Genomic DNA, 27,495 nt, shown 5'->3' with positions numbered 1-27,495 from the left:
AGTTTTGTCTTATCAGCCACTCTGAGGTAATTAGTGCTTGCTATTCACTTCCGAACCAGCCAATCAGTGCGCACGAAAAGTGTTATACACTTGTGTGGTATATACTGATCTTTTGATAGCGGTGAGTAATCGAGCTATATATAACTGAATAGTGATGATATTGAAATGATGACAAACAAAATTAAAATCAAGTAACAATATTTGAAAGTAGCACGTGCAACTTGAATGATTTCAAGTAACGAGTGGAAACAAAGTAATTGGATACAACACAAAAAACAGATGGTCTCCTGCCGATACATATATCTCATTGGGCATTTTGTTGTGTGGTATCGCTAAGTATGTTTGCAAGTTGTGTCGTATTTTGACGAACCCGTGGGGCGAGTCAAAATACAAATAACGGGTAGAAATACTCAGCGTTACGACACACCAAAACGTCAAATAAGTTATTTATTTCTAACAGGCCAAATTGTTATTTCTGTGCGGGCCAATTTCGCGGATATCTATTTACGGGGAGTACGTGACTGAAGTTTGCGAAGCGGAACGGAATTAGCGCGTTGTCGTGTTGCCGTTTCTATTTTCTTCAATATAAATGATGAGATTTTGATTTATCTAATGAACTTGGATCAATATTCGCCAGCCATTCCGACCCTTCGTTGTCAGAAAAATGATTTAAACTGTCCGCCATTTTTTTTTGTAACTTCAGTCCAATTCGTTGCTTGTGCGATAAGAGAAAACCTGTCTAACCGGTTCTCTAGAGTACGAAGACCGCATGATATTTGTACTCTTCTTAGGCGTTATTTGTACTCTACGGAGTGTAGTTGGATAATAAATGTCTTTAAATGTATTTCAGAGAATTAAATTTTTTTTCCGATTTTATAACTGTTGCAAGTGATTATCATAACGATCATCATTAACATCATCAAAATTACTGATACTTTAAGGTGCAAAATGCGGATGTAGGTTATACTTCTGTTACCTCGCAAGTCCTGTATTTTAATTTAGATTTGTCGCGCCAAGTCGATGTCTGCGGTTCATTTGCTCTTGTATTTTGGAAAAACCAAAAGAATGGACGAAAAAAATGATCACATATGAATTAATATCCATTCAGATAAAACAGTCCATTAGAAAATTTTTGAAACAAAGAAGGCTGGGCGAGACAATGCAAACCTCGATCGCACGTGACAAGAGTATGATGAATGAGGGGACATTATAAATAATGTACTGTTCAAGAATGCAATATGCATAGATCATAAATTTGTTACGCTGATTAAACAAACAAGAAGCAGTCCATCAGGAAGGAGTTTGCGTCTAAACACGAAATGCTTGGCGATATACCTCGCCTTGAAATTGCAGTTCCATGTGATGCCGACGTCTCTTAACAGAACAGCAGTCCAATGAATACAGAGCTCGGCCGTTTTATTTTTGTCGTGTTATTGCCACTGTTTGTCCTTATCGCTGGCGTTCTGCTTCAAGAATCTCAAGCACGTCTTGCAAAGTCACCATGCCTTAAAAAATGCCATCGCTTAGCTCAAAAAGCTGCTGGTTCAAAGGTTTGTACTCCATTTGTTTGTATTGTAATCAAAGGTTTACGATACTGACTGCACTGCAGATTACACTCAGGTTTGCGAACATTCCTCTTAGGATTGTAGACGCTTTCGTGTAAGGAAAACCAGGCCTATGAAGTTACAATGAATTTTGAAGCGGTTTCGTTCTAATTTCCTGTGTTTGATACTTGTTTTCGAGGGCTTCTAACAAAACACTTCATAACAGGTGAACGTGATTTGATTTCCAGGAATTTATGACATTGGGATCCGTGGATAGTGATGGTGGAGAGTGAATCTTATTGCCAATTTTTATTCACTTTCGATAGCTCAGGGTTGTATGTCACTGTTAGTGACACATGACATTCTGATTTCTACCTGGCAAGAAATTTTTATTGATATTATTCTCTTTTGAGCTACGAGTTAGTAACACAAGCTTAAGAGTACATCGCAAATAATGAGCATAATTCATCATAAAGGTCTTGCAATGCCAAGAAAGTCTAAAATTTGAGCTCACTCGTGCTATTCTTTAATAGATGTCTAGACAGAGTGATTAAGACAAGCTAAAAAATACCTTAGGGTTGGAAGTTCATTGCTACATACGCACTCTGCGGCGCAGTTTTCAAGCGATATTTTCGGCACCTTTTTCGTTAGAGGCTGTGTAGAGGGGGAGGGAAGGCTTGTCGACTAAGAGGTCATTTTGGAAATTTGTTTCAATTATTTTATTGTTGATTTTAAACTCACTTTCCAAAGGTAAGAAACCAATTCATTTCCATTTACGAAAACAATAACTGTGCAAATTAGCCATGATTAGCATAGCGTTTCCTAGTGATTGTCTTTTTCAAAATTCCTTGGCCAATTGAAAATTCACCTCCTCGTTGCGTAACTATCATATAAAAATCATAATTCAGCATTTAATATCGTCGATATCAGAGGAAAGAAGCAAGAGTTTATTCTTACTAAAAGGATTGAGAGAAAGAGTTGATTTACGAGATTTTTATCGATGTAAATGCCATTCAATATCGGCAAAAGCTGAAAGAGACACATTAGCACTAGTTATGTTTCATTCAAGCGGAAACAAGAATCTTCACCGACTTTGATATTGAAATTGATTGTTTTATGTTTCCAAAACGAGATTCTCTTGATATAGTACTAAAAATACGATGATCATTCCTTCCTGGCATATTTTACCATTCGATGGATAAATCTGTTTCGACACAGCCTGAAACATCACTCAGCAGACAATAACTAAAGAAGTGATTTGCGGAAACTTTAAACAAAAATACGTTTTAGATGAGTGAGAACGTTCACGGTCAATTCTAGAACTTTGCAGATGAGACCTTTCAAACAAACTAAATGAGATTCTGTCGCATTATGATAATTTGTGGTATTTTTAACGAATGCCTTTTATTCAATTTTCCGGGAAAAAGAAAGCAATTAAGATTTCTACTAATAGATTTCTGCAGAGATTCTGTAGCAATAACTTCTTGTTATCTCAAACGAATGAGGACAATAATAATCATCAATGAAGCTTTCGAAAAATGGCTCTTTAGTCTTTAAGTATTTGAAATTTCCTAATGATCACATTTCGGACATGCAAATAACATTCCTGATTGTCAGAGGAAGGAAGTAGTTACGAATTTACATCATGCTTCCTATCGAGCTTTTCCTTATTCAACCTTTGCCTTTTTTGATATATCTCTGACATTCTTTTTAAGCCTTCTGACTTCATGCAACAGAATCATGCATCAAATCGTGTTTTCCTTGGGCCAATAAATCGGTGAATCTAGAATACTAAAAAACTCAGCCAGGCGATGATATAATCTTAACCCTTTGAGACATGATGGAATCCGATGTTTCTCGCATTGTTTTATCGGAGCAAACGAGGAAGCTATAAATGTCTATTTAATCCTAAATCTGCTCACAATTCATCTCGCGCACTCAAACAATTCGTTTCCGAGAAAATCATTCTTCATGTGCGCATTACATTAGACTTTGCGTTTAAAGACAAATTATGCATCCTCTACACGCTTCGCAAAAAATACGAATTTGTTCCCTCTCTTACTAATTTTTGCTCAAGCACAGTTTAGAAAATGGCGTAAATTTCACGCGAAAGATATTTCAAGGCACAACGTAAATTTGTGACATTATAATGAAGCTACAAATTTGGAGCTTAGTTACATTTACCATGAACGAAATTCGATTTCAGTCTGTCTAGTTAACTGGACTCCGATGTGCCAATCAATGATCAATTATCCCATTACCTTTCTGATCAGCAGGTACTCCTCCCGTGCCATAAACTTTGCAAAGCAAGGCAAGGTAATAGTGGTTTAAAGATATATCGTCTGTTTTCTCTTGATTACTTATTGTGCTTTATATCTGTTTAAATGTGATCTGCGAGATCCCCTCCTAATAAAAGTGCTAAAGCGAGTGGGCTCTCTCTTACTGTTGTTATCTTCAGTACCATTGCTATTGATATTATCATAATGATTATTACTACAACTGATGTTATTAAAACTGATGCAGGATATTATCTCCCCTCCCCTCAAATTTCTGCCGTCGTACTCCGCTTTTATCAAACTTCATTACTGGCTCCCTATTAGAATCTTTATTCTAAAGACGTATCCGCTTTGTCAGAAGATCCATCTAATCATTAACCCAAATATAAATGTTTAATCTTAATAGATTCTTGATTTTTATTGTTTTAGGAGTGACTGTGCTCAAAAATTCGTTCCGTTCTCTACCAAACAATTTTAGTAATAAGAAAATCATTCGGGACTTGGTTGTTCGAATTTTCCTGCCTCTCTGGCATTCACTGTCAGAAAGTAGATTGGTCCACGCGACGTTCATCTTTGTCTGATTGGTCGACGTCATTAGTTTATTCTGGTTTTTGGACGCTTTATTGAAAATCGCCCCTACAAATGTTTTAATGGGTCCGTATAGTCCGTATTGTAGTGTCAATGCTGAATAAACTTTATAACGTGAATCTTAATTTGGAAAGTGTTCACTGGTTTAGTTTATACATGTACCTCCTAACGATTTCAGTGGCAGACCAACGAGGCCCAACTCAACATAGCTCCATCAAACGGAGCATTCAACAGGCATTGAAAGCCATTCCTGGTAAGCTGAAAATGGAATTACAGTAGTGTTAGGAAATAGCTCAAGATGTTACGTTTCAGTTTCGCATTATCATGAATTGAAGGCTGAAATTGTAAATACAAATAACAAATGGGTTTCAAATCCTTACATTCTTCGTCAGCACACCTAAATCATTTGCCAACGATGAAAAATTCTTTGGTGAGTTATCTTGTCCCTAATCAAAAAATTTCAATCGCTGCTACTTAACTCACGCTCTCTCTTGATTTCAGTTGTCATTTTTTCCTAATATTAATTATAAATATTGAGCATTGGAGACGGGCAGGTCAATAGTTTGAAAGTTACTTCCAGTTACTGTTTTTAGGGGTAGTTCGTTTGCTTTTGATTATGCTCCTAACTTGAGACCATGCCTTTAGAATGCTCAGTCTCTTCGCCAAATCAAAAAGTGGATTGGACCCCAAGCTATGTGAACGTGACCTTTGGACAATATAAAAAGACCAGCCACTGGTACGCCAACATATCTTGGACACCCTTAAATGGTGAGTGAAAAAAGCTTCGAGAAAGTTTAACCCGTTTTATTGAGTGTCGAGAGTAACTCAGTACTATAATGGCTTTGCTTTCTTTCGCCGTATTGATCAAGAAGCTCTTCCTATCCTAAACCAATCAGATCAAAAATTTAAAATTTCTTACTGGACTGTACTCGGTCATTCCATGTTTCCCGCGCTTCAGAGAGAAGAGTGGTATAAATGTTGATATGGAATCTCCCTCAATTTGCAAGGCAACTTGCTTGTCAAGCATTTTTATCCCTGTAAGATTCAAAATACATGCGAGTGGTTCTTAGAATTGATTTTTTTATCCTCGATCAGACTCTTTTGTGAAATTTTTTGACTGAAAAGCATCCAAAACAAGGGGTAATTTATTTTTTTTACAGTATTTCCTCCTTTGACCGCGCTTGCAAATTGTCTTCAGTGAAGGAAATGCCTCATCGAAAAAGCATAGTGATCTCTTGGTATGACCAATTTTTCACTTTGCGATTTTTTTTTTTTGTAGAAACTTACGGAAACTGGTCTGGCATAGTTGTTAAACTTTTGGTAAAAAATGCCCACCCACTCTTAAACGGCGTATACCCATCAATTTGTTCTCAACATCCAAAGGTAAGATGCAAAGTTACGCGGAAAATACACTTCTAATCCTTCTTATAGCCTGACCTGAATTTTGTTACTTATGAGGTGAACTCAAGAGGGTATTAAATATATCTTATTAACCAAGAGCGAGGGCCGTACTGGAAGAATATCAGCCCGTGGTCTTGACAGTACGGACCGAACGCAGCGAGGTCCGTACAAAAAAGACCGAGAGCCGATTTTCTTCCAGTACGGTCCCGAGCAAGCTTGGTTAATAAGAGATTTATTATACGACTGAAGTTGAAAGGGACACAAGTGTGGTATCATTCGGGACCATTTGGGACAGTGTCCGGTCCAATACTGGAGAATATTGGACCGGCAATAGAACATTTTGATTGGTTGATTTTAGTTATTGGCCCTCTGACTGCCCGAGTCGTGTAATAAATAACCTCATATTGTCTACCGTCAATTAAAGCTCTTGAAAGATTCAACTAAGTTTTCTAGCCCTTAGGTCAGATGTTTGTAACTGATGTAACCTCCTCATAGTTAAAAATCCATCACCCAGTCTTTCGTCTTGTTATGCTGTTGTTGTTAATTCATTTTAGAACTATTGTCCTGTAAGTTGAAGCTAGTTTTGCACATTAGAAAAATATGAATTGAACATCAAAATATTGTAGTCCGAACACCGAGGATTTGACCTTTGAGTTAAAGCAATGGCCATGCATCGGTGATAGCGTTTTGGGCACACCCATCAACTGTAATCCAGCACTGATTTAAATTGTGATCTGCACTGATATCATTTTAGCTGGTTACATCAGTGTTTGTCAAGTTACTTGTGAACTACGTCATCCGAGGATCACAATGTTGGGATCGCAATAGGACGCTCTACATACAAAAGAAGAGGACAAAGAAAACCTCTTTAGGAGGATTATATTCAAACACTTGTTTTGGAAATTTTCACTGACCATCGTAAAATTCTTTTCAGGTGATCTATAAGTAAGTAAGTAAGTAAGTAAGTAAGTAAGTAAGGACTTTATTTATAGAGGGGGACACTTAACAGCTGTATAGCTGACAAACCTGTGGCCCTCTAACTAGATTGTACAGCATTACAAAAAACTGATAAATAAATAAATATATAAATAATTACAAAATTCTATAATAGAAATAGCAGGATAGATTAAAAATATTTAGAAAGATAAAATTAATTTATAAAAAATTAAAATTAGATAATTAGAAAAAATTATAACTATTCAGCTGCACTCTTTTTGTTTTGTTTTGTTTTGTTTTGCTTTTTTTACCACGGTTTCTTTCTCTTTTTTTTCTAAATTTCAGAATCAAACATTTTTTCAAGTTAATCTCTCTTCCTATGGATATCATTTTCCCGATTTTATTCATCTAAGGGTAGGTGCCGATCTCTCTCGATTTCATTGTTATGTCCCGATCAGTTATTTTTCAATCATTTTTTAACCAAAAAACTTAAGAGCGAATGTAACCAATGGTCAAACATTTGGTGGCAACAGCTAGAAAATCAATTTCGTCCATATTTCGAAGTGAAGTAGGTCTCAATGGGAAATAAACCACTGCATACTTCGTAGCTTCGAATTCCCAAAGGAAAACTTTGACAGCTTGGACTGGCACCCGATTTCACAAATGTTGCATTTGTCATACCATGATAAATGACCATTTGTAGATTATGGTACATTTTTAAAATAACGAAAGAGGCTAGAGGATTGTTTACTCTTGTTTCGTATATTTAAAACAAGGCCTAAGTTCCTAAAGCCACGTGTTTCACAGTACAATGTTCTGTTTTTTGCGAAGTTGTCGATTTCAGTAGATCTCATTTTGAATTAATTAGCGTTGTTCCCCCCACGCGAAACACGTTTCTTAACCAGCAAAATTCGCTTACATTTAGTTCGTGGTTCGGTTAAAGACTAACATTTGAGCAAAGATCTCTTACGTGAAGTATTTACAGCCTCTTTTTCAACGAAATGGGCATAGAGAAACCTCAAATCAAAAACCCCGAGATACGCTTTGTGAACGATAATTATACGGGAGGCGTTGACTATCCTTTCAAGTAATATCGCTATTGTGAGGTAGATGCAACAATTTCAGGACTGCAATCCTTAGAAATATGGAAGGTAAGAGCATATTATGTTAAATAAGCAGTAGATTGAACGTAAAATGCCAAAAAATTGAGTCTGCGTGAGTATGTGTACATTTTCAACTAATTGACGACACCATCGAATCGGCGCATTTTATCCAACTTTAAAATTTGATTAAATCGCCCCGAGTCATTTTCCCAAAAAATTCTTTGGAGATCCAAAAGAACTACCTTCCGCCTTCCGAAACCCAGATTTTCGGTTAATTGTTTTTTATAGCACATAGTTAAATCACTGGCTACTTTTGACCTATTTTTCTAGTTGGGAGTAGGTCGGATAAATTCAATTAGATTGTGCAACTGAATGGTCAAGAATTGCTCAAATTGCAATCAACATATGTTTTGATGTTGTTTTTCAATAATTGGTACTTTTTATAAGCCACATTTTGGCGGAATTCAGTTGTTATCGATTTTCTCGAAAATAAATCGATATTCATGCAAACCAAGTATGCAGTGGTTTGTTTCACTCTTAGGCCAACCCAACTTGAGAATATGAGCCGAATCGATTTTTTGGCATTTGCCACCATATTTTGAAAATGTTCGATTCCTGGGCCCATTTGCTCTTAATGAGAGACGCTTCTCACCACATTGTGATCTCAAATTTTATTTTAAGATTCTTGGTCTTCCTTACTCTCCAAAAGAAGACATCTCAAAAGCACTTTCATTTCAACCACGTAAGTTGTACCGACAACTATAGTAAGAAATTAGTTTTATGATGGCAAAAAGAAAACGTGGATAACATGGTGACAGGATATCTCTAATGAGACGGTGCTGATCGTGAAAGAGATCGCTGCCGGCCAAACAAAGAGTTTTTTATGTAACCATTGTTAAAATTGCATTTCTTTCTGAATGGAAGGATTCGAAGAACTGCTGTTTCGTTACAAAGACTTCAGTTTAAAGACCATGATCAATCACGACTTCAGACTTGCATGTTACTTCTGAAAAAAAAAACAAAAACAAAAACAAAAAAACAAAAATACTTAGACATCATGTTTTCGTGCGGTCACTCAAGCTGGCTTTTTTTAGTCAAACAAACCAGAGTGTTGAAGCTTGGGTGTATTGAGTTTGGTACGCTCTTGTCGTCATATACATGTCGAATCTACAACACACAACAACGAATTGGCGAGGAACTTGAAGATTTTATCTGTCGGTCACTCATGGTTATTTCGCTTTTTCTCCTAACAGCTGTTCCAAAGTCACTCTCACTTGTAACTCAAACGACAGCCGGTAAGATTAAAAAAGAACTTTGATTTGAGGATTGTTTAAAACCCACAGGACCCAGCGTTATTGTTATTAGGATGTGTAATGTTACGTCCTACAAAAGAGTTGAAAACAAAAGGAAATCAATTTCAGAAATCAACAACACACAACAACAAATTGGCGAGGAACTTGAAGATTTTATCTGTCGGTCACTCATAGTTATTTTGCTTTTTCTCCTAACAGCTGTTCCAAAGTCACTCTCACTTGTAACTCAAACGACAGCCGGTAAGATCAAAAAAGAACTTTGATTTGAGGATTGTTTAAAACCCACAGGACCCAGCGTTATTGTTATTAGGATGTGTAATGTTACGTCCTACAAAAGAGTTGAAAACAAAAGGAAATCAATCTCAGAAATCAACAACACACAACAACAAATTGGCGAGGAACTTGAAGATTTTATCTGTCGGTCACTCATAGTTATTTTGCTTTTTCTCCTAACAGCTGTTCCAAAGTCACTCTCACTTGTAACTCAAACGACAGCCGGTAAGATCAAAAAAGAACTTTGATTTGAGGATTGTTTAAAACCCACAGGACCCAGCGTTATTGTTATTAGGATGTGTAATGTTGCGTCCTACAAAAGAGTTGAAAACAAAAGGAAATCAATCTCAGAAATCAACAACACGCAACAACAAATTGGCGAGGAACTTGAAGATTTTATCTGTCGGTCACTCATGGTTATTTCGCTTTTTCTCCTAACAGCTGTTCCAAAGTCACTCTCACTTGTAACTCAAACGAAAGCCGGTAAGATCAAAAAAGAACTTTGATTTGAGGATTGTTTAAAACCCACAGGACCCAGCGTTATTGTTATTAGGATGTGTAATGTTGCGTCCTACAAAAGAGTTGAAAACAAAAGGAAATCAATCTCAGAAATCGTAAAGTAATGCAATTCGTAAAGATTGTCTAGGCAACTGCGATTAGTACTAGCTGCTGAGAACTGAACGAGAAATTCAAATGAAGAATTTCGTGGTCATCGGACAGCCATTGCAACGCAGGTGTTTATATCGTCAAATAAGAGGGCAGTGATGTTACTTCTAATATTAATCATACACAGCCTGATTGCGTTTGTCTTTTAATCAAAGATTCTTAGGCAATTACCCAATTATTCTCCTTTCGACAGAATGTGCAAGGATGAATTCTCAGGACCGAATGTTTGATAGACTCTTAAGAACGATCTTTCACTTTAAACATGCCTCCGTGGAAATTGGACATAATTGATAACATCACATCAAGAGTCACAAAAGAAAGACATATAAGACGCTTTTATTGATTTGATGATTACTAAAAATAATTTATTTTCACCCAGGCCCTAAGAAAGCCATGCAGTACGTGTCCAGTTCCGTTGGTGTTGTTGCTGGTGTCTTTGCAGTAATATTGGCTGGTTTTTTTTATAAAAGATTTACCAGAAACTGTTTACAACACAGAGGATCCAGATATGACCATCCATCTGACGGTTTGTATTTGTTTTTCAATAAAGAAATACCAATAATATCTCCTGGAGGGGCAACTAGCTTAGTGGATCCTCTTTATCTACGTACCTTATTTTGAAATCACGTTTGGATAAGATCTATCCATAACCATTTATTTTGCTAATTCAGTCGAATTTGTTCTTTATAGGACACTGTAGGTTTTAGATTTTCCTGAACTTTGAGACAATTTCTTTTTTTTACCAAAACAGCACACTTGGTCAATTCATTCTATGAATTTGCTCAGCGTCTATTCAAGCTAAGGCATGATCACATCTATTGCAAAAGCGAAAAACTGAACAACCATGGACTATCGACACCAAATTAAAATCCTGACTCTTCATGTGGAACAAATTAAAGCTCCCTTTTTTCAATAGCGGGTGACACTTTTTGCACGATTTCCATCCTCGGTAAGATGTGAGCCAAAATAGGATACTACTCTCGCTTTCGAAATAAAAATATGGTTAGCCTTCATAATCCGCCGTGTTTGGTAAGTTGCAAATCTTAAAAAACGCCTACAATTCATATTCTTGTGAAGCCTGCTCAAGTTTTTAATAGCATTGACTTTTCACATTTCTACCCTTGTCAGTAACACTTACATTTCTGGGATTCTACAGTTCTTTTGCATGAAAACTCCTTCACAAGTTAACAATTTTGTCGTTCATCATTTTTTCAGATCCTGGGCCTGAAAATTATGATTACGATGTATTCATAATGTTTAATGGTTGTGACTCTAAGTGGGTGGAAGAAAAGCTTCTACCGCTCCTTGAAGGAGAGTACAAGTTAAGATGCCGAGTCCACTACAGAGACTTCCTAGCTGGTGGTAGTTTCTATGATCAGATGTCAGATAGCATTCACAAAAGTTATAAAAATGTAGTTGTTTACTCGATGAAATTTTTCAACAGTTGTTTTTGCGCGTATGAATTAAATCAAGCGAAGCAAAGACTTCTCAGCAGAAATGACGACAGTTTGGTTATCATAAGAATTGATGGCGCAGATTTAGGACTGCTACCCGAAGGTTTACGTGGAAGAAGTGTGATCGACTATGGCAGTAATCGTGAAAGACCCCATTGGAAAAGAAAGCTCCTTGTATTCCTCGGGGTTCCTCACAAATACTGCCATCTGACAAGCACAAAAAACAATAATACCCAAGTATCCCTGTTAGAACTAGACAACGGAGATGTTATGGAGAATTGACGCGCAACCTGTTCAAGGACCAAAACCGTAATTTTTATAGTGGTGAGTCATGGCCTGGATTTTATTGAAAAGTGATGATATTGAAAATGATGATAATCATGATTAAAACCAAGTGAGAATATTCCACGGTACTTCAATTTTTAACTATAGTCAATTCATTCAAATCGCATCATATCAAACTGTTTCCCCACTGCGATGAAAATTTGTTTTTGTCGGTTCCAGCCTGGCGCGGCCGCTAACCCAGATGCCCTCCTGAGCAAATTTTCAAAATGGCGGAAAAGCCAAAGAGAGAGATAAGAGAACCAAAGCGATTCTGCAACGAATAATCAGCGTACACCCCTGTTAAAAGGTCATTTCACAGAGAAAAGATACAAAATTGTATGATATTGAAGTCACGGAGGTTGACAAACCCAACAAGAGACTGAAAATTCACTACATTGGCTACAGTACATGCTTCGATGAGTGGAGACCCTTCGGGGTTCTGTCCTCGTGTGCCGATTCACAAGAGCCAATACAAAAGACCAAACAATACACAATAGCTAACCGATAACTCCTAAACAAAGAAAGAACAATGGTAATTCCCTTGTGAACCGGTACACCAGGACAGAACCCCCTTCGGGGACGGTGAAGCATCTGAATATTTTCCTTCGAAATTGTATAGATTAGTAGGCTGCAACAAAAATTTATTGGACGACGTTTAGGGTAAAAACAGCAATCTAACCTGAAAAAAATGTATTTATTCCGACTCTTTCGGAAAATAACTTTACAAATCTTACTAGTTTATCTCGTAAGTAAACGATGGTGAAGCGCTTTCCGAGCTACCCGATTCTTCTCCCACTGCTTTCACTCTTTTAAAGCAGGAAACGAGCAAAAGGAGGAAGGTGTGGCTGTTTTGACTAGCCATTTGACGAAGTTCAATCTGCTCCTTGTTCGACAATTTACATATCAAAACAAAGGAAATTTGTTCCTCTCTTTGATTTTGGTGGTATATTTTCAATTTGCGCTTGCGTAAGAGAGAAATCGCCTAAGACTCCTTGCTCGGTCTTGTTTTGACCACGAACGCCTTCTTAATTTTGACGGACCCGCTCGAGAAAAGGTGAAAATGACGAGGGAAAAACTTTACTTTGTAGTACGAAAATACACAAAATGGAAAGCCATGATATTATAGTTCAATATTTCGGTGGTACATTGTAAACTTTTTATACAGAGAGTCGGCAAGATGATATAACATCCAAAAATCGCACTCGATTTGAGTGGGCCAATGAAGTGGGCGTGGTCACGAAATTCAGTAAGAGACTATTTGTACCCCGTGAGTTTGATATGGATAACGTTCTTTTCACGTAACGTGTAAAAACAAAGTAAATGGATACAAGACAAAAAACGGTAAGGGCACGAGTCATGCCGATACATGTCTTTAAAAATTATTACTGTGAGTTTCAGATTGAAATCGATTCCATTATTGACGAGAAGTTACGGAATTATCATTGAAATAATTTATAATTATCATGACACTATTCTAAAATTTATTAGAATCATTATCATTACCATCATCTTTAACATTATCACATGTTGTTGTTACCTTTTTTTTTTAACATTTACAAAAAAGGGGAATTTCTTGTTTTTAGTGCTGGGAAGCCTGTGCCTCCCATAAGGCATAGCGAGCGAGGAGAAAAACACGTGGAGGTTTTTGTTTTTTTTGGAGTCGGACATGTTGGTTGTTGAAGTTTTCAGTTTGCGTTGTTGCGGATTCCAAAGGCTCATACATTCGAATAAATAAAATACATTCAAATAAATAAAATAAATAAATAAATCATAAAATTGATCTCGATTGTGAGCTACGAAATAAAGTGTGAAACTAGCGACTACACAAAATTTCATATTTGCCCTCGAAGCTTCGCTTCTCGGCCAGATATTTATTTTTCGGACAATCTCTCAGCCGCGGACATTATCAGCCGACATACCAGCCCCCCGAAGGGGTTTATTTACTAAATATTCGTCCACGCATACCGAAGTCCTCTTGGCTACGTTGTTACGTGAAGGTTAGAAGAGTTACAAAGAATATTTGTAAGCTTAATACGAAGAGGGTAAGATTAAATAAAGTTACGAAACCTGATAAGAGGTATTTGTTGAATTTTTCAGTGAGGGTATATCAGAAGATAATGAAATTGAAGTATAGAGCAAGGTGGTATTTATCAATCTTTTCTTGTAATAGACACTTGTGTCTTTATAAGAGTCAGACAAACGCATCAAACTATTGAAAATTTTAACTGAGTTCAGATGGTGAGAAAAATCCTGGTCCTACTGCATGGTACATTGACCCTAGCAAAACAATAATGGCACCATATAGCCAAGCTAATGAGTTGCTATTTGGACAAAATTGAGGACAACAGTGTGTCGCAATGAGTTTATGCTCTTTGATTTACCATAACAAACAAGGAACAATTATGCTAATGATCTCTTGTCAATAATGAGTACTGGAAATCAGTTGTATTCAAGTCAGTGTCTCGGTTAACCATACAATCATTTTTAATGCAGAGAGAATTACCCACACTTTTAAATGTGTTCAAGACTGAAGAGCCTTTCAATCACTTTTATCCGAAAATTTCAACAATTTTGTCTGGACATTAGGATGTACTGCAGTTACTATCTGTTCTAAAGGTAATGTGGGCTTGACAATATTCGATTCTCGTGCTAGGAATATTCATTGTTAGTAGAAGCCATCCTTAAGGTTCATGTCTGCTGCTTGAAGTATCATCATTGAATAGCTTAGTACATTATTTTCAGAGTATACATAACAATGATATATTTGAGTTGAAAGGGGTTAAAATAGTACCCTTTTTCAGAGTCATGAGGCACTAAGGCACTAACCATGTTCATTGCATTACCGCAGTAGGGTAGGACTAGAACGGAACATATGCGAACCATGCGAGTAGTCCACCCAATAAATCCCACCCATCCCACCCCAGGGGAGGACATCCATCACACAGCAATCTCGTGCGTGGGAAATTAACGTCTCCTACCCCTAAACCTGTAGAAGACGGGACCTCCATTTATTCTGAAAAATCCGCGAAGACTAGAATATCTAACCATTTCTTGATGTTATAGAAAGGTAGCATATTCTTCTTAATCATTTTAAGTCCTTGAGTGTTGGTCCGGCCGGGACTCGAACCCTCGACCTCCCGCACAACAGTCCAGCGCTCCATCCATTGAGCTAACCGGGAGGCTATGCCTGTGCAACCAGAAAGTTTCACAGGCATGCTGCGGCTGTCTGTTCACCATCGCCCAGAATTCAGTGACATATCCAGGAATTTCATTGAGACACTGGCGCTAAATTTAAAAGCTAATTAGAAAATGATTGTCAAACAATAAAGGAAAAGGGCTAAAATTGTCGAGGAAGGCTTACGTTTTATTCGTTTACGGATAAACTATTTTTCAAATCCTACTTTTACCATATGGCTTTTCAAGAAGAAAGTTCAATTGAACAGTGTATCATTCTCACTTTGCTCTTGCGCTTTCAGAAGAGGTCGCAAATCTGCCTTGAAAATTGACTATTTTAGCATTCTGCATGTATGAGAAGTCGATCTCGGCGCACTTTCAGGCGTAATTTACTTTCACTCAATTGCTAGATTTCTCTTTTACCATACGGTTATTTTTAATTAACATTCTAGAAACCGTCATGGAAATTTTCAAGGGTTTTCAAACTTTGGAAGTGGTCGCAAAACGCAAATTTCGAAAACGTTTGCTCAGCATGGTGAAAAAATAGTGACGGGCTCTGCACGACTCCTGCCATCGGCGAGCTAGTTTAGAATCTTTGCCTTCAGAGTTTAGCTCTGACCAAGATGTCTTTTAACGACTTTCCTTTGCGATATGCTATCATGCGCGGCACTTGAAATATTTCTTTGAGTTGTGGTTGGTTTTGAATAAGGTGCCATTTTCCCATCAATATATTCTTAAGATTGGGTAAAGCCGGATGATACTGTGCTATGAAAGGCAATATTTTCTTTTTAGTTCGGTTGTCTTTGTTTTGGAGGGATCTTTCTCTATTTTGGAAGTAGACTTCGCATAGGTGTTTCTCTAGGAATTCATTTGGGTATCCCTTGTTCTGTAGGCGTGATTTGAAGTTTTGCACGTTTTTCTTAAACGTAGATTTTGATGAGTTTGTTCTAAGGAGGCGTAAAGCTTCCCCTTTAGAGTACAGTACAACAAGCACCTGAAGTTTTAGCTCTATAGCATAAAGCAGAGTAGAGATATCTTTGCCCAAAAACATACCTATTTTTGTCTCTCGGAATTGGGTGTGGCTAGAATAAATGGTGTGGCTCCTCTGAATTTTATGGAATGCTCTCCTAACTTAGTGGAAAGTAATGGGTAAGACCTATTTAAGTTTGTGGCACAAGTATAATGATATGATTTAAAGTTTAAGTGTTGGTAAAATTGTTGCCAAAATGAGCATTTTTAGACTATCGAGCCACCTTAAACACTTTTGTGTCCAAGAATGTAATTTCTGATTGTGATATCTCAGCCGTAAATTTTATTGTATCGTGCTAGTTGTTAGCCCTTTCAACGAATGTTTTTATATTTTCTTCGGTTGTGTCCCATAGACAAAAGACACAGTCGACATATCTCTTCCAAACTAGCGGTTTGATTTCGCTCCTGCATCTTATCTCTTTTTCTATTTTTGTAGTTATTGGAATTCAAACACCTTATCTAATGTTATTCAGTATGGTAAAAGACTATCTGAAAATTCATCTTTAAACAAGTATCTACCATCAGATGATTTGCCAAAAAATGTTGATGTTTGTGGAACTGAAGTAAGGTTAGATCTTAAAAGTTATTACAGTGAAGGAATTGAATATTACTAAAACTGTAAATAGCACTGCTTCTCTTGTTGCGGCCATCGACAATATTCAATATTCAGAGATTTTTCCATTAAAAACAATATGAACTACTGAACAGTAATATTGCTTCAATCTGCTGATTTCTGACAACTCCTTCTGGGTGATCATTTGGCAACAAACTATGACTCGGTACCAATAATAGATGAAAAATTCCCTTTTCCTTCCAGTTAAAAGCAAATACATTACCTACTCAAGGTTTGTAAAAGCCTTGAAAGTCCTTGAAGGTGCTTGAATTTAAAAATAAAAAATTCAAGGCCTTGAAAGTACTTGAATTTGAGGACTAGGGCTTGATTTTTGCAATTCTCTTTCTTAAGCAATTTTCAAGTTAAAAATTACAGTACTTTCATGGAAAAGCTGAGAAATAATATTAAATGATTTTAAAATTGCTTATGCAAACCTTTCCAAAAGTGGTCCTTCAATTTTCTAAAACTTGGCCATCAAAGTCATTGAAAAGTCCTTGAATTTCAACCTTTGGAATCTGTAGTAACGTACTCCTATATAGTAATATATTATTTTCATTGTTATCTAGTACCATAACAACATTTATTACACTCCAGTAAACAAAAATAAACACTAGTAGACTTATTCATTACCAGCAAAGACGAAATTGCGTGAGCGATATTGAAAGCCCGAGTTCACGCAGCTATGCGTCTACTTTAGATTTGTCACGCCATGCTCACCCACGTTTACAGGGACTTTAAGCAACGAGAACGGGGACAGCGACAGGGACCGCAGGCTCTCAGGGAAAATCCAAATAACTATCTGCGCATGACTGGCGGGAAAAAGTTTGACGTTCTGCGTTCGGGCCCGACGTGAAACGAGTCAATTTGACGTAGGCCGAAAACGTGAGTATTCCTTTCTCTGCTATCGACGTGAGCATTCTTTTCTCTGCTATCTAAACGTTAAATATTCCCAGGAGACAATCAAAAATAACTTTCATCGCTTTTTTCTTTCCTAAAGTGAGATTATTCTTTAAATTGATGGTTTGTTTTTAAACAGAAACTTCGAGACTTACACCATTGACCAACACGAAAGTAGGAAATTGTAATGTAAATAAGCTTGGCTCACACTGATATCAATCGAAAATTATCCGCTGAGAATCACTCAAAAGTCAAACAGTTTGACAAAGAAGATATTCTAGCCAGATTTAAAAGTGCAGAGAGCACCACAACTTCTGTAGCCGTTTTGGTTTTTTTATCTTCCAGCACAACAAACATCTTACGAGAATACATTCTTCCAATTTACTTTGTAGGATTATGATACTGTATGTAAGGTTTTATAACGCATTTTTGGGTTCAACATCACAACGGCAGAGCCTTTTTTGAAGGCGAAACCAGTGGTTCGTTTAACTCCACAATCTGATCTACTGCAACAAAAACTTTAAATTTTTTGACTGTGTATCGCTTGCAAATATGTTCGAGATTGTGAAGGTGAAAATAATCCAATGCACTTTTAAAATAAGGAAAAAATATCTTGACGTTTTTAGGCTTCAGTCGCTTTATCATCCGCAGATGATAGCATTTAATTAACTAGTCAGTATTTTTATAGAAAGGGACAATTTAAAAAAGGTTACACAATTTTATTATATAGGTTTCGTGGCCTTTTTTTGTGTGAATTAAACCAGCCGAACTTGTTATTAAACCATGAAAAGTTGCCCGGTATTCTGCGGGCTATTATTTTTTCTTAAGTCGAAAGGTGACCCTATGATAAGTGTGTTTTATTAGCTGTTTTGTACTGGCAGTTCAATCTACTTTGTTTATGTTTAAGGTCGACTACTCAAATGTACTGGACGAAAGATCACGATTTACTTTTAGTAAGAGAAGTGCTAACTGTTGATTCGTATAGCCAGCCGAAGGGAAGTAGGGAGAGAGCGAGACTGTGGGAAGAAATTGCCTCAAACCTGAGTGCAGTGTCTGAGCCCCGTTTCTCAGTTTCTTTGAGGTCTGTAAGAGGTCGTGTAAACCTGGTTCTAATAAAGAAACAAAAGAAAGGCTGCAGAAGAAAGCAAGGCCAGTGGAATAGCAGTTGATGAGCCTTCAGAGGTTGATGCAGCAATCGAAGAAATATGTGAGAAAGCTGAGGCTGCAGAGAGAGATCAGCAAATGATATCAGTGGAAAAAAAAGCCAGTGCAGAGAAAGAGAAAAAGCAAGTGAAGGATATTAGAGCCAAGGCTTTGGAGAGAGTTGGAGAAACAAGAAAAAGAGTGGTTGGTGATGAGGTTAGTGAAGAGCCCGAGAAAAAGGAGAAAAGAACAAGGAGATCTGGGGCAGAGACCATGGTATATCTGAGGGAGAAGTCAGAAAAAGAATTCAAAATCAGGCAAGAAGAGCTAGAACTTAAAAAAAAGGAACATTGTGCCCAAGCAAAGCAGCAAGAGGAAATGACACAGCAACTGATCCATCAACAGGAGCAGCAGCGAACAATGTTTGCTAACCTCCAGCAGCAGCAACATTAGCAGCTTCAACAGCTAAGCCAGATGCAAATGACTATAATGCAGCAACAACAACAACAGAACCAGGCACTAGTGGCTGTGCTGCAAGAGCTTGCCAAAAAGCAGTAGACAGAATAAAAACATGTTAAGTTCAGTTTAAGTTGATATACTATGTATTTGTTGAAGTTCAATTTCATCCTTGTTTCAATTTGTCTTTTTCTTTGTTTTACACTCATTTTCATGTTACGATACACAATATTGAACCAAGGATAAAATTGTTGTTCTTTATTGGGTTAAGATAATTACAGAGTTTATATTCAAAAAGTAAGCATTTGGAAGGACCATGGCAATATGCCCTGGTGTGCCAGTCTTTTATGGTTGTTAGTGCTTGTATATAATTACACCAGTGATCTCTATGGTGATCCTTCTCCCTTAAGAAAAATACAAACTGATTCATGGCATCTGTAGATGGCAAATTTATTGCAAAATCTGAAATGGCCAATTAGTTTTAATCTTGACCTGGTAATGACTCATAGATGAGGATTACTTAAAATAATTTTGTATCTGGATATTGGGCATGGCTTATGAAACGTACAGGGTCACAAGTCCCCCGACCTAGGCAGATGGGGTACATGGAAATGTTAAAGGCATAGGGAGGAGCAAACCTTTTATTAAGTTTGAAATATTCGATTTTGGTATTTGTGTTAGTTGCATATTTGTTCTTTTTTGTGACAACAAGAAGATTTTAGCCTTTTTTTGGAGAGGGGGGATGGGAGGTCATTTTAAAATTCAAACCAAAAGTACTTGGAAAATATGTAGTTATTTTAGAGGTAATATGACTTCATTAGTACCTACATGCAGCACTCCGTAACTTTACTTTAAAGTACCCCAGGGGTCAAACATGAGAAAGGGTATTATACTTCCCCCTCCCATCCCATCAACCTACACAGCAGAATGTATTAAATATATTAAATATTAATATTCTTTAATGTGTGGCAAATCCTTATCCTCCCTCCCTAAAATTAAGCAAAGTATTCTTCCAGGTTGTGTTGCCATATAAGCATGTTAATGCATTTCTTAATAAGGCACAAACAATGTACATCTTTCCTATTGAAGAAAGTCCAATCTTGCACCATCTGCAACGCTAGGAACCTGGCTGACTAGACGGATATCAACTCTTCGACAAGCATTTGCTAATTGGCCATCCGCCATCTTGGTTCATTATCGTGTCACCGACGTTGCATTAATACCCGTACACAATTTGGTCCCAAGGGCTTTTCTAGACCTGTAGCGTATTACTCCAATTCGAATGCGATTTTTCGGCCGGAGCTGTTAATCATTTGCGGTGATGTCGATGTAAATCCAGGACCTGTGAGTAAACGAAAGCAAGCAAGGTCTACTGCTCCAACGTGTCCCGTGTCATGGAAGTGTTAGGAATTTATTTATTAAATGTAAATTATTTTTTTGTATTCTCTTAGGATCAGTGTAGTTCGTGATTATTTGTATCTGTTACGTAATTTTTATTCTTCACTTGTGTAAACTGTTGTGTAATTAACCTTTATTGTGTATATCAAATAGTTTTCTTCATTCTTTTCGGGCACCTTGCGTCCATGGGTATTTAAGGATTTGGGTGGTTTGGTACGGGGTGGTTTTGTTTTTTAGAGAAGGTCACCGGCGGTGAAGGTTTGAAAGTTACCAAGACTCGTTCGGATCAGAGCACGTTTTAATCACTGAAGAGTCATTCAGCAAAACCGTTCCTTTACACGACAAAAGATCCATTTGTCGGGGAGCACATGTGTGCCGAGAAGCTGGCCGAAGAAATTAAAGCGCAGAACTTGAAGGAAAAGGAGAAGATTATCTTCTGTTAGACAGTAAGCCAGTGAAGACAACTGAGTCAAGAAAGATCTGAGCGAAGACCGAATTACGTGAGGTTGGAAACTTCTACGTTTAGCTGGGTTAAACGTGAGTTCGGTTTGTGAATTGTGAATTTGGTTTGTCAGTCGTTTGTTGGTGGAGCGTGGTGATTTGTGGACAGGAGAAGAACACGGGCGTAAGGTGAAACCCAACCGAACTGAACTAAAAAAAAAAAACCTTTTTCTTTATCTTAATAGTAATAATCTTGTAAATAGTTTTAGTGTACTGTAGTTTAAGTTAGCGTATTCCTGTAAATTAATTAGATCATTAGACTATCGTTATTGTTAGTCGCTTTATTGTTGTAATTAGCATAATAAATATCTTTAGGCCTACGTTTAGTTGTATTGTGGCGTGTGTTCTCGGGCTCGTTTATGTTCTGTGTTTTGTTTGTGTTAGGGGGCACCCACCTTTGTGGCGCGGATTCGTCACATATTTTTGGTGTCAGGAGTGGGATCGCTCCTTAACAGTTTACATAAACAGCTCAACAGGAGACACGCAAGGTAATAGTATACGATTATTTAATATGGCTACTGCAGCGATCGGCTATGATTCCTGGGTCCTTAAAGATCTTAGAGCTGAGGCTATCAAACGAGGTATTCATTTCTCTCCTAAGGATGGTGTTAAGACTTTAGCGAGCAAACTCAGAACTTCAGATCGCATAGGTCAGAGTTTCGATGCACCAGAAGAAAACCTTGCGGAGGAAACTTTGGAGACTGGTCTTAGTTTTGAGCAGAGATTACAGTTACAAGAGCGTGAGCTGCAGATGTTAGAACTGCGGAAGAGAATTAGTCAGGAACACAGAGAAATGAGGGAGTTAGAAAGGGAGGTGGAGAGAGAAAGGCGTCAGGCTGAAAGGGAATTAGAGAGGGAGAGAAGGGAGTTTGAAACTCAAAAAGCCCAAGAAGAAGAAAGGCGTTTGGTACGAGAGGAGGAGAGACTCAGAAACCTTAGAGCTGAAAAGGAAGAATTTGCTATAAGGGAGTTTGAAAGGAAACAGGTAAGTGACAATGAGGTTAAAAGGCCCAAGTTTATCAAAATCAGGGAAATGAGGGAGAGTGAAGATATAGATGATTTTTTCCGGATTTTTGAAATGACTGCAAGGGCGCAATCCTTACCCGAGGGGGAATGGGTTGGTAATTTAGTACCCAAGCTCACTGAAAAGGCTAAGTCTATTTATTTAGAAATCCCAGACCCTGCATGCCAGGATTACCACGAGAGTAAGGCAAGCATTATTAAAGCCTACCAGTTAACCGCAGATCACTATAGATATAGGTTTCGAACCTCAGAGAAAAAGCCCGACGAGGACTTCGTCCAGTGGGGAAACAGAACCCGAAGGTATCTCAGCCGCTGGATAGCTGTTGCCGAGGCTACTGGTGATGCGGATAAGATAATTGAACAGGTATTGATGGAGCGACTTCTTGATGCGGTAAGTCCTGAGCTTAGAGCTTGGTTAAAGGAGCAAAAGCCCAAAACTGCTGAAGAACTTGGCAACCTTGCTAATTTACATGTTCAATCTAGGAAAGGGCCACTTGTTGATGGTAAGTATATGTCAACCGCTAGTTATGAGAAATTTGGGAAAAAGAAGAGGCCAGATGTTAAGGCGGATAACTTATTGTCTGAACAGAAACAAGACCAATACCATGTAAGACCCTCCAAACCATCCTCCCCTCCAGCCCGTAGAACCACGAGGCCTGAAATTAAATGTTACAGATGTGGTAAACCAGGTCACATGTCGTTCAACTGTGGAAAGGGCCGTGGGAAGCCTTCACAGGGATACCTCCTGTGTATGACACCCCTAACGTCAGAACGATCTCAGTTCCCTCCTTGCAATGTTAGAGGTAAAATAAACGGGAAAATTGCAGAAATGGTCATTGATTCTGGTTGTACTAGGACTCTAGTCCAGAAAAGATATGTAAACAATACAGCCTTCACAGGGGAGAATATCACAGTATTAACAGCTGCGGGAGAACGTCTTACAGTCCCACTTGCAAACGTTGAATTTGACAGCAAAGAAGGTAAACACGTAGAATTAGTAGGAGTGTTGGAGAGGCTACCCGTAGATTGCTTACTTGGCAGGTCGTCTTTTGGAAGAACACTGTCGAGACAAAATGTTTTGGACCAATGGGAGAGAAATGTTCTAGCTGATGACATTGGTGGAGATGAGGCCTTCGTGATGACTAGGAGACAGAAAGCATTACAAGAAGCCCAATTGAAAGCAGACGAGCTAATTGACAGGGAAAATTCACTCGCCGTCAAGAGTTTAGCGAAGAAAGAAATAAAGTCTGAAGCTCCAGAGGAAGGAGATTTGCAAAGGTTATTTGAGGGCATGGTACAGGAAGAGACAAGTAAGAAGAATCCTGAGAGTGATACTTTGATAATAGAACCTAGTAAAGTTAAACCTCCAGTAAACATCCTAGATAGAGACAGAAACCAGCTGATAGCGGATCAAAAGTCAGACGTGACTCTCGAGAAAGTACGCAAGGAATCATCCAAAATGGCACCACAAGAATCGGATGGGTACTTCTTCACTAACGACCTCCTGATGCACCGTAAATATCTTCCCGAAGAACATAATGGAACAAGGTTTGTTGATCGAATTGTAGTACCAGAATCCTATAGGAATGAAATCCTGCGTGTTGGTCACACAATCCCCTTGTCAGGTCATATGGGTAGCAAGAAGACAGTTGAACGCATAACCGCACATTTTTTCTGGCCTGGTCTAAGCTTTGATGTTCGCAAATATTGCGCAACTTGCCCGCAATGTCAGGTGGTAGCCAGGAAGCTGAAGTCAAAAAGGGCACCCTTGAGGCCTGTAGATATTGTTACTGAACCCTTTAAGAAAATTGCCATCGACATTGTAGGAGAATTACCCAGGACAACAACGGGTTACAGGTACATTTTAACAATCGTAGATTATGCTACACGATACCCAGAGGCCATTCCTTTACGGTCAACGAGCTCAAAGGCGGTCGCAGATGCATTGATTCAGTATTTCTCTAGGGTAGGTATCCCCGATAAGATAGTATCTGACCAGGGCTCCAATTTCATGAGTAAGCTTATGGCCCAGCTGTATGAGCAATTAGGCATAACTAAGATTAAGACATCAGTGTACCACCCCCAGGCAAATGGGTTAGTGGAGCGTTTCAACGGCACTTTAAAGAGTATGCTGAGGAAGTTTGTTCGAGAGCGGGTTCAAACCTGGGACAAGTATCTTCCATACTTACTCTTTGCTTATAGAGAGATTCCTTGTGAGTCCACTGGTTACTCGCCCTTTGAATTACTTTATGGACATACGGTGAGAGGACCCCTCGCCGTTATCAAGGAGACTTGGTCGGAAGGATCATCTTTAGAAGACAATCTGATAACGCATGTTCTTGAGATCCGAAGAAGACTTGCAACGATGCAACAAGTTGTTCAAGAAAACTTGAAGCAAGCCCAAGGTAAGCAGAAACGGTTGTATGATATTCATAGTTCAAAACGACACTTAGAAGTTGGAGACAAAGCCTTAGTTTTGCTTCCCACCCCTGGGAGTAAATTAGAAATGAGATGGCAAGGACCCTTCAAAGTCACTAGAGCACTAGAGGACGGATTGAATTATGAGCTTGATACAGGCAAGATGTACAAACAGCATCGCACTTATCACATTAATTTGCTTAGCAAATGGCAGAGCCGTGATGAAATGGCTGCTTTAGTAATGGCGGAGTCCCCAGAGATGCCACTGCCGCACGAAAGCAACGTTTTCCCATTTGGTCACGATGAGACTTGTAAAGATGTAGTGATCTCTGATAATTTGACGGAAGATCAAAGACGACAGGTAAAAAACTTGCTACATGAGTATTCTGATGTATTTTCAGGAAAACCAAATGTAACCAATGTAGCGGTGCATAAAATCGACACGGGTGATTCCCCACCCATTAGGTGCGCCCCTTATAAGGTCCCTCAAAAACTTGAGGAGGAGGTTAACAAAGAGATTGAAAATATGCTGGAAATGGGCATAATACGCCATTCTACTAGTCCATGGGCGGCCCCTGTTGTCATTGTTCCCAAACCAGATGGTACAATACGACTGTGTGTTGATTACAGAAAAATGAATTCTGTCACAAAGATGGATGCTTATCCTATTCCCTCCATGGAACGTATGATTGAGAAGATTGCCTCTGCTAAGTACATTAGTACAATTGATCTCACAAAAGGTTACTGGCAGATTCCCTTGGAGACCTCTACCATCGAAAAGTCCGCATTTATTACTACCAAAGGCTTGTATGAGTTCTTAGTTATGCCATTTGGTATGAAAACAGCTCCAGCATCCTTTCAAAGGATGATGTCTGAGAAAGTCTTGCAGGGGTTAGATTTTGCAGATGCCTACATTGATGATGTCGAGGTTGACACGTCAACATCTTTTCCCCAACACCTTTTTGAGCTCCAACAGGTTTTACAACGTTTACGAGAGTGCAAACTGAATGCTAGGCCGTCCAAATGTAAGATCGCGATGTCAACGGTCGATTTTGTTGGTCACAGAGTTGGAGGTGATAGAATTCAGCCCCGCACAGCTTTGGTTCAAGCCATTAAAGAATATCCCAGACCAGAAACTAAGAAGCAGGTAAGATCTTTTCTTGGCTTAATCGGGTATTATAGGAAATTTATCCCAAATTTTTCGGAACGGGCTGCTGTCCTTACCGACCTCACTAAGGGTAAAAATCCCTCTAAGGTTCAATGGAGTACTAATCATGAATCAGCTTTTCAGGATTTGAAAGTTGCAATGCAGACTCCCCCTGTTTTGAGGCCACCACACTGGAATGACGAGTTCATTTTGCAAGTAGATGCGTCAAATAGAGGTCTTGGGGCCATCTTAAGTCAGAAAGATCAGGACGGGGAGGAACACCCCATAGCATATGCTAGTAGAAAGTTACAGCCTAGAGAGGAAAAGTTGTCTACCACAGAAAAAGAATGTTTAGGAATTGTTTGGGCTGTAGAACTATTTCGCTATTATTTATATGGCCGCACTTTTAAGCTGCAAACGGATCACAATCCCCTTGTGTGGTTAAATCAGGTTCGCGACAAGAGTAGGAAACTATTAAGGTGGAGCATTACCTTACAGGAGTACGACATAAAAATAGAACATAAGAGTGGTAAGCAAAATTGTAACGTAGATGCCCTTAGTAGGGCGTAAATACCTCATATTGCTCTACAGTATATTAATGCAATCTTTAATTAAGCACTATTTTTGTGTTTCCATGTCCCCAAAAAAAATAGCTATTTAAGGGGGGAGGTGTCATGGAAGTGTTAGGAATTTATTTATTAAATGTAAATTATTTTTTTGTATTCTCTTAGGATCAGTGTAGTTCGTGATTATTTGTATCTGTTACGTAATTTTTATTCTTCACTTGTGTAAACTGTTGTGTAATTAACCTTTATTGTGTATATCAAATAGTTTTCTTCATTCTTTTCGGGCACCTTGCGTCCATGGGTATTTAAGGATTTGGGTGGTTTGGTACGGGGTGGTTTTGTTTTTTAGAGAAGGTCACCGGCGGTGAAGGTTTGAAAGTTACCAAGACTCGTTCGGATCAGAGCACGTTTTAATCACTGAAGAGTCATTCAGCAAAACCGTTCCTTTACACGACAAAAGATCCATTTGTCGGGGAGCACATGTGTGCCGAGAAGCTGGCCGAAGAAATTAAAGCGCAGAACTTGAAGGAAAAGGAGAAGATTATCTTCTGTTAGACAGTAAGCCAGTGAAGACAACTGAGTCAAGAAAGATCTGAGCGAAGACCGAATTACGTGAGGTTGGAAACTTCTACGTTTAGCTGGGTTAAACGTGAGTTCGGTTTGTGAATTGTGAATTTGGTTTGTCAGTCGTTTGTTGGTGGAGCGTGGTGATTTGTGGACAGGAGAAGAACACGGGCGTAAGGTGAAACCCAACCGAACTGAACTAAAAAAAAAAAACCTTTTTCTTTATCTTAATAGTAATAATCTTGTAAATAGTTTTAGTGTACTGTAGTTTAAGTTAGCGTATTCCTGTAAATTAATTAGATCATTAGACTATCGTTATTGTTAGTCGCTTTATTGTTGTAATTAGCATAATAAATATCTTTAGGCCTACGTTTAGTTGTATTGTGGCGTGTGTTCTCGGGCTCGTTTATGTTCTGTGTTTTGTTTGTGTTAGGGGGCACCCACCTTTGTGGCGCGGATTCGTCACATCCCGTCTGTGAGAAAGCAGTTGCAAAAAGTCATAAACGCTCTATCTGTTGGATATGTCACGATATGATGCATATTAAATGTTCAAACTCCATGGCTAACTTTCGAACTTTCCCTACTTCATCGCCCATTTCGTGGACTTGTAATCGATGTGCTTTCGCATCATTACCATTTCTCAACGACAGCTCACAAGACTCTCATTTTGGCGTTCTTGAAGGAGAAG

The 27,495-nt window shown here is 38.4% G+C and overlaps 2 protein-coding genes and 1 pseudogene across 14 annotated transcripts; all 3 read left to right on the top strand.

Moving 5' to 3' along the window:
• Positions 1-1,241: 1,241 nt before the first annotated feature.
• On the top strand, positions 1,242-12,611 carry LOC111343884 (uncharacterized). Of its 10 annotated transcripts, none has more exons than XM_088736500.1 (13): positions 1,243-1,550; positions 3,821-3,860; positions 4,587-4,661; positions 5,054-5,176; positions 5,688-5,791; positions 7,091-7,159; positions 8,530-8,590; positions 9,102-9,143; positions 9,360-9,401; positions 9,618-9,659; positions 9,876-9,917; positions 10,480-10,626; positions 11,316-12,611. In XM_088736500.1, the coding sequence occupies exons 1-13, from the start codon at positions 1,395-1,397 to the stop codon at positions 11,834-11,836; spliced, it is 1,464 nt and encodes a 487-aa protein (XP_088592626.1). In that variant the 5' UTR covers positions 1,243-1,394; the 3' UTR covers positions 11,837-12,611. The 10 variants fall into 10 exon arrangements, with proteins under 10 accessions (XP_088592631.1, XP_088592626.1, XP_088592625.1 ...); XM_088736499.1 differs by having other exon boundaries at positions 3,818-3,860; XM_088736505.1 differs by lacking the exon at positions 7,091-7,159 and having other exon boundaries at positions 1,242-1,550; positions 3,818-3,860.
• Positions 12,612-15,519: 2,908 nt separating this feature from the next.
• Positions 15,520-20,152, top strand: LOC148721843 (uncharacterized; annotated as a pseudogene). The gene is made up of 2 exons (XR_015992440.1): positions 15,520-17,576; positions 18,499-20,152. The product of XR_015992440.1 is annotated as an uncharacterized LOC148721843 (transcript).
• A 52-nt stretch (positions 20,153-20,204) lies between these two features.
• On the top strand, positions 20,205-27,275 carry LOC148721842 (uncharacterized). 3 transcript variants are annotated; one of them, XM_088735927.1, is made up of 2 exons: positions 20,205-21,577; positions 21,691-27,275. In XM_088735927.1, exon 2 carries the CDS (start codon positions 21,841-21,843, stop codon positions 26,245-26,247), a length of 4,407 nt encoding a protein of 1,468 aa, XP_088592053.1. In that variant the 5' UTR covers positions 20,205-21,577; positions 21,691-21,840; the 3' UTR covers positions 26,248-27,275. The 3 variants fall into 3 exon arrangements, with proteins under 3 accessions (XP_088592053.1, XP_088592054.1, XP_088592055.1); XM_088735928.1 differs by having other exon boundaries at positions 20,205-23,660; positions 24,315-27,275; XM_088735929.1 differs by having other exon boundaries at positions 20,205-24,891; positions 25,596-25,740.
• The last annotated feature ends 220 nt before the right edge of the window (positions 27,276-27,495 follow it).

This window comes from Stylophora pistillata, chromosome 10, assembly GCF_964205215.1.
Source record: "Stylophora pistillata chromosome 10, jaStyPist1.2, whole genome shotgun sequence".
Classification (NCBI taxonomy): Eukaryota; Metazoa; Cnidaria; class Anthozoa; order Scleractinia; family Pocilloporidae; genus Stylophora; species Stylophora pistillata.
This window is presented reverse-complemented; position numbering and strand designations above follow the sequence as displayed.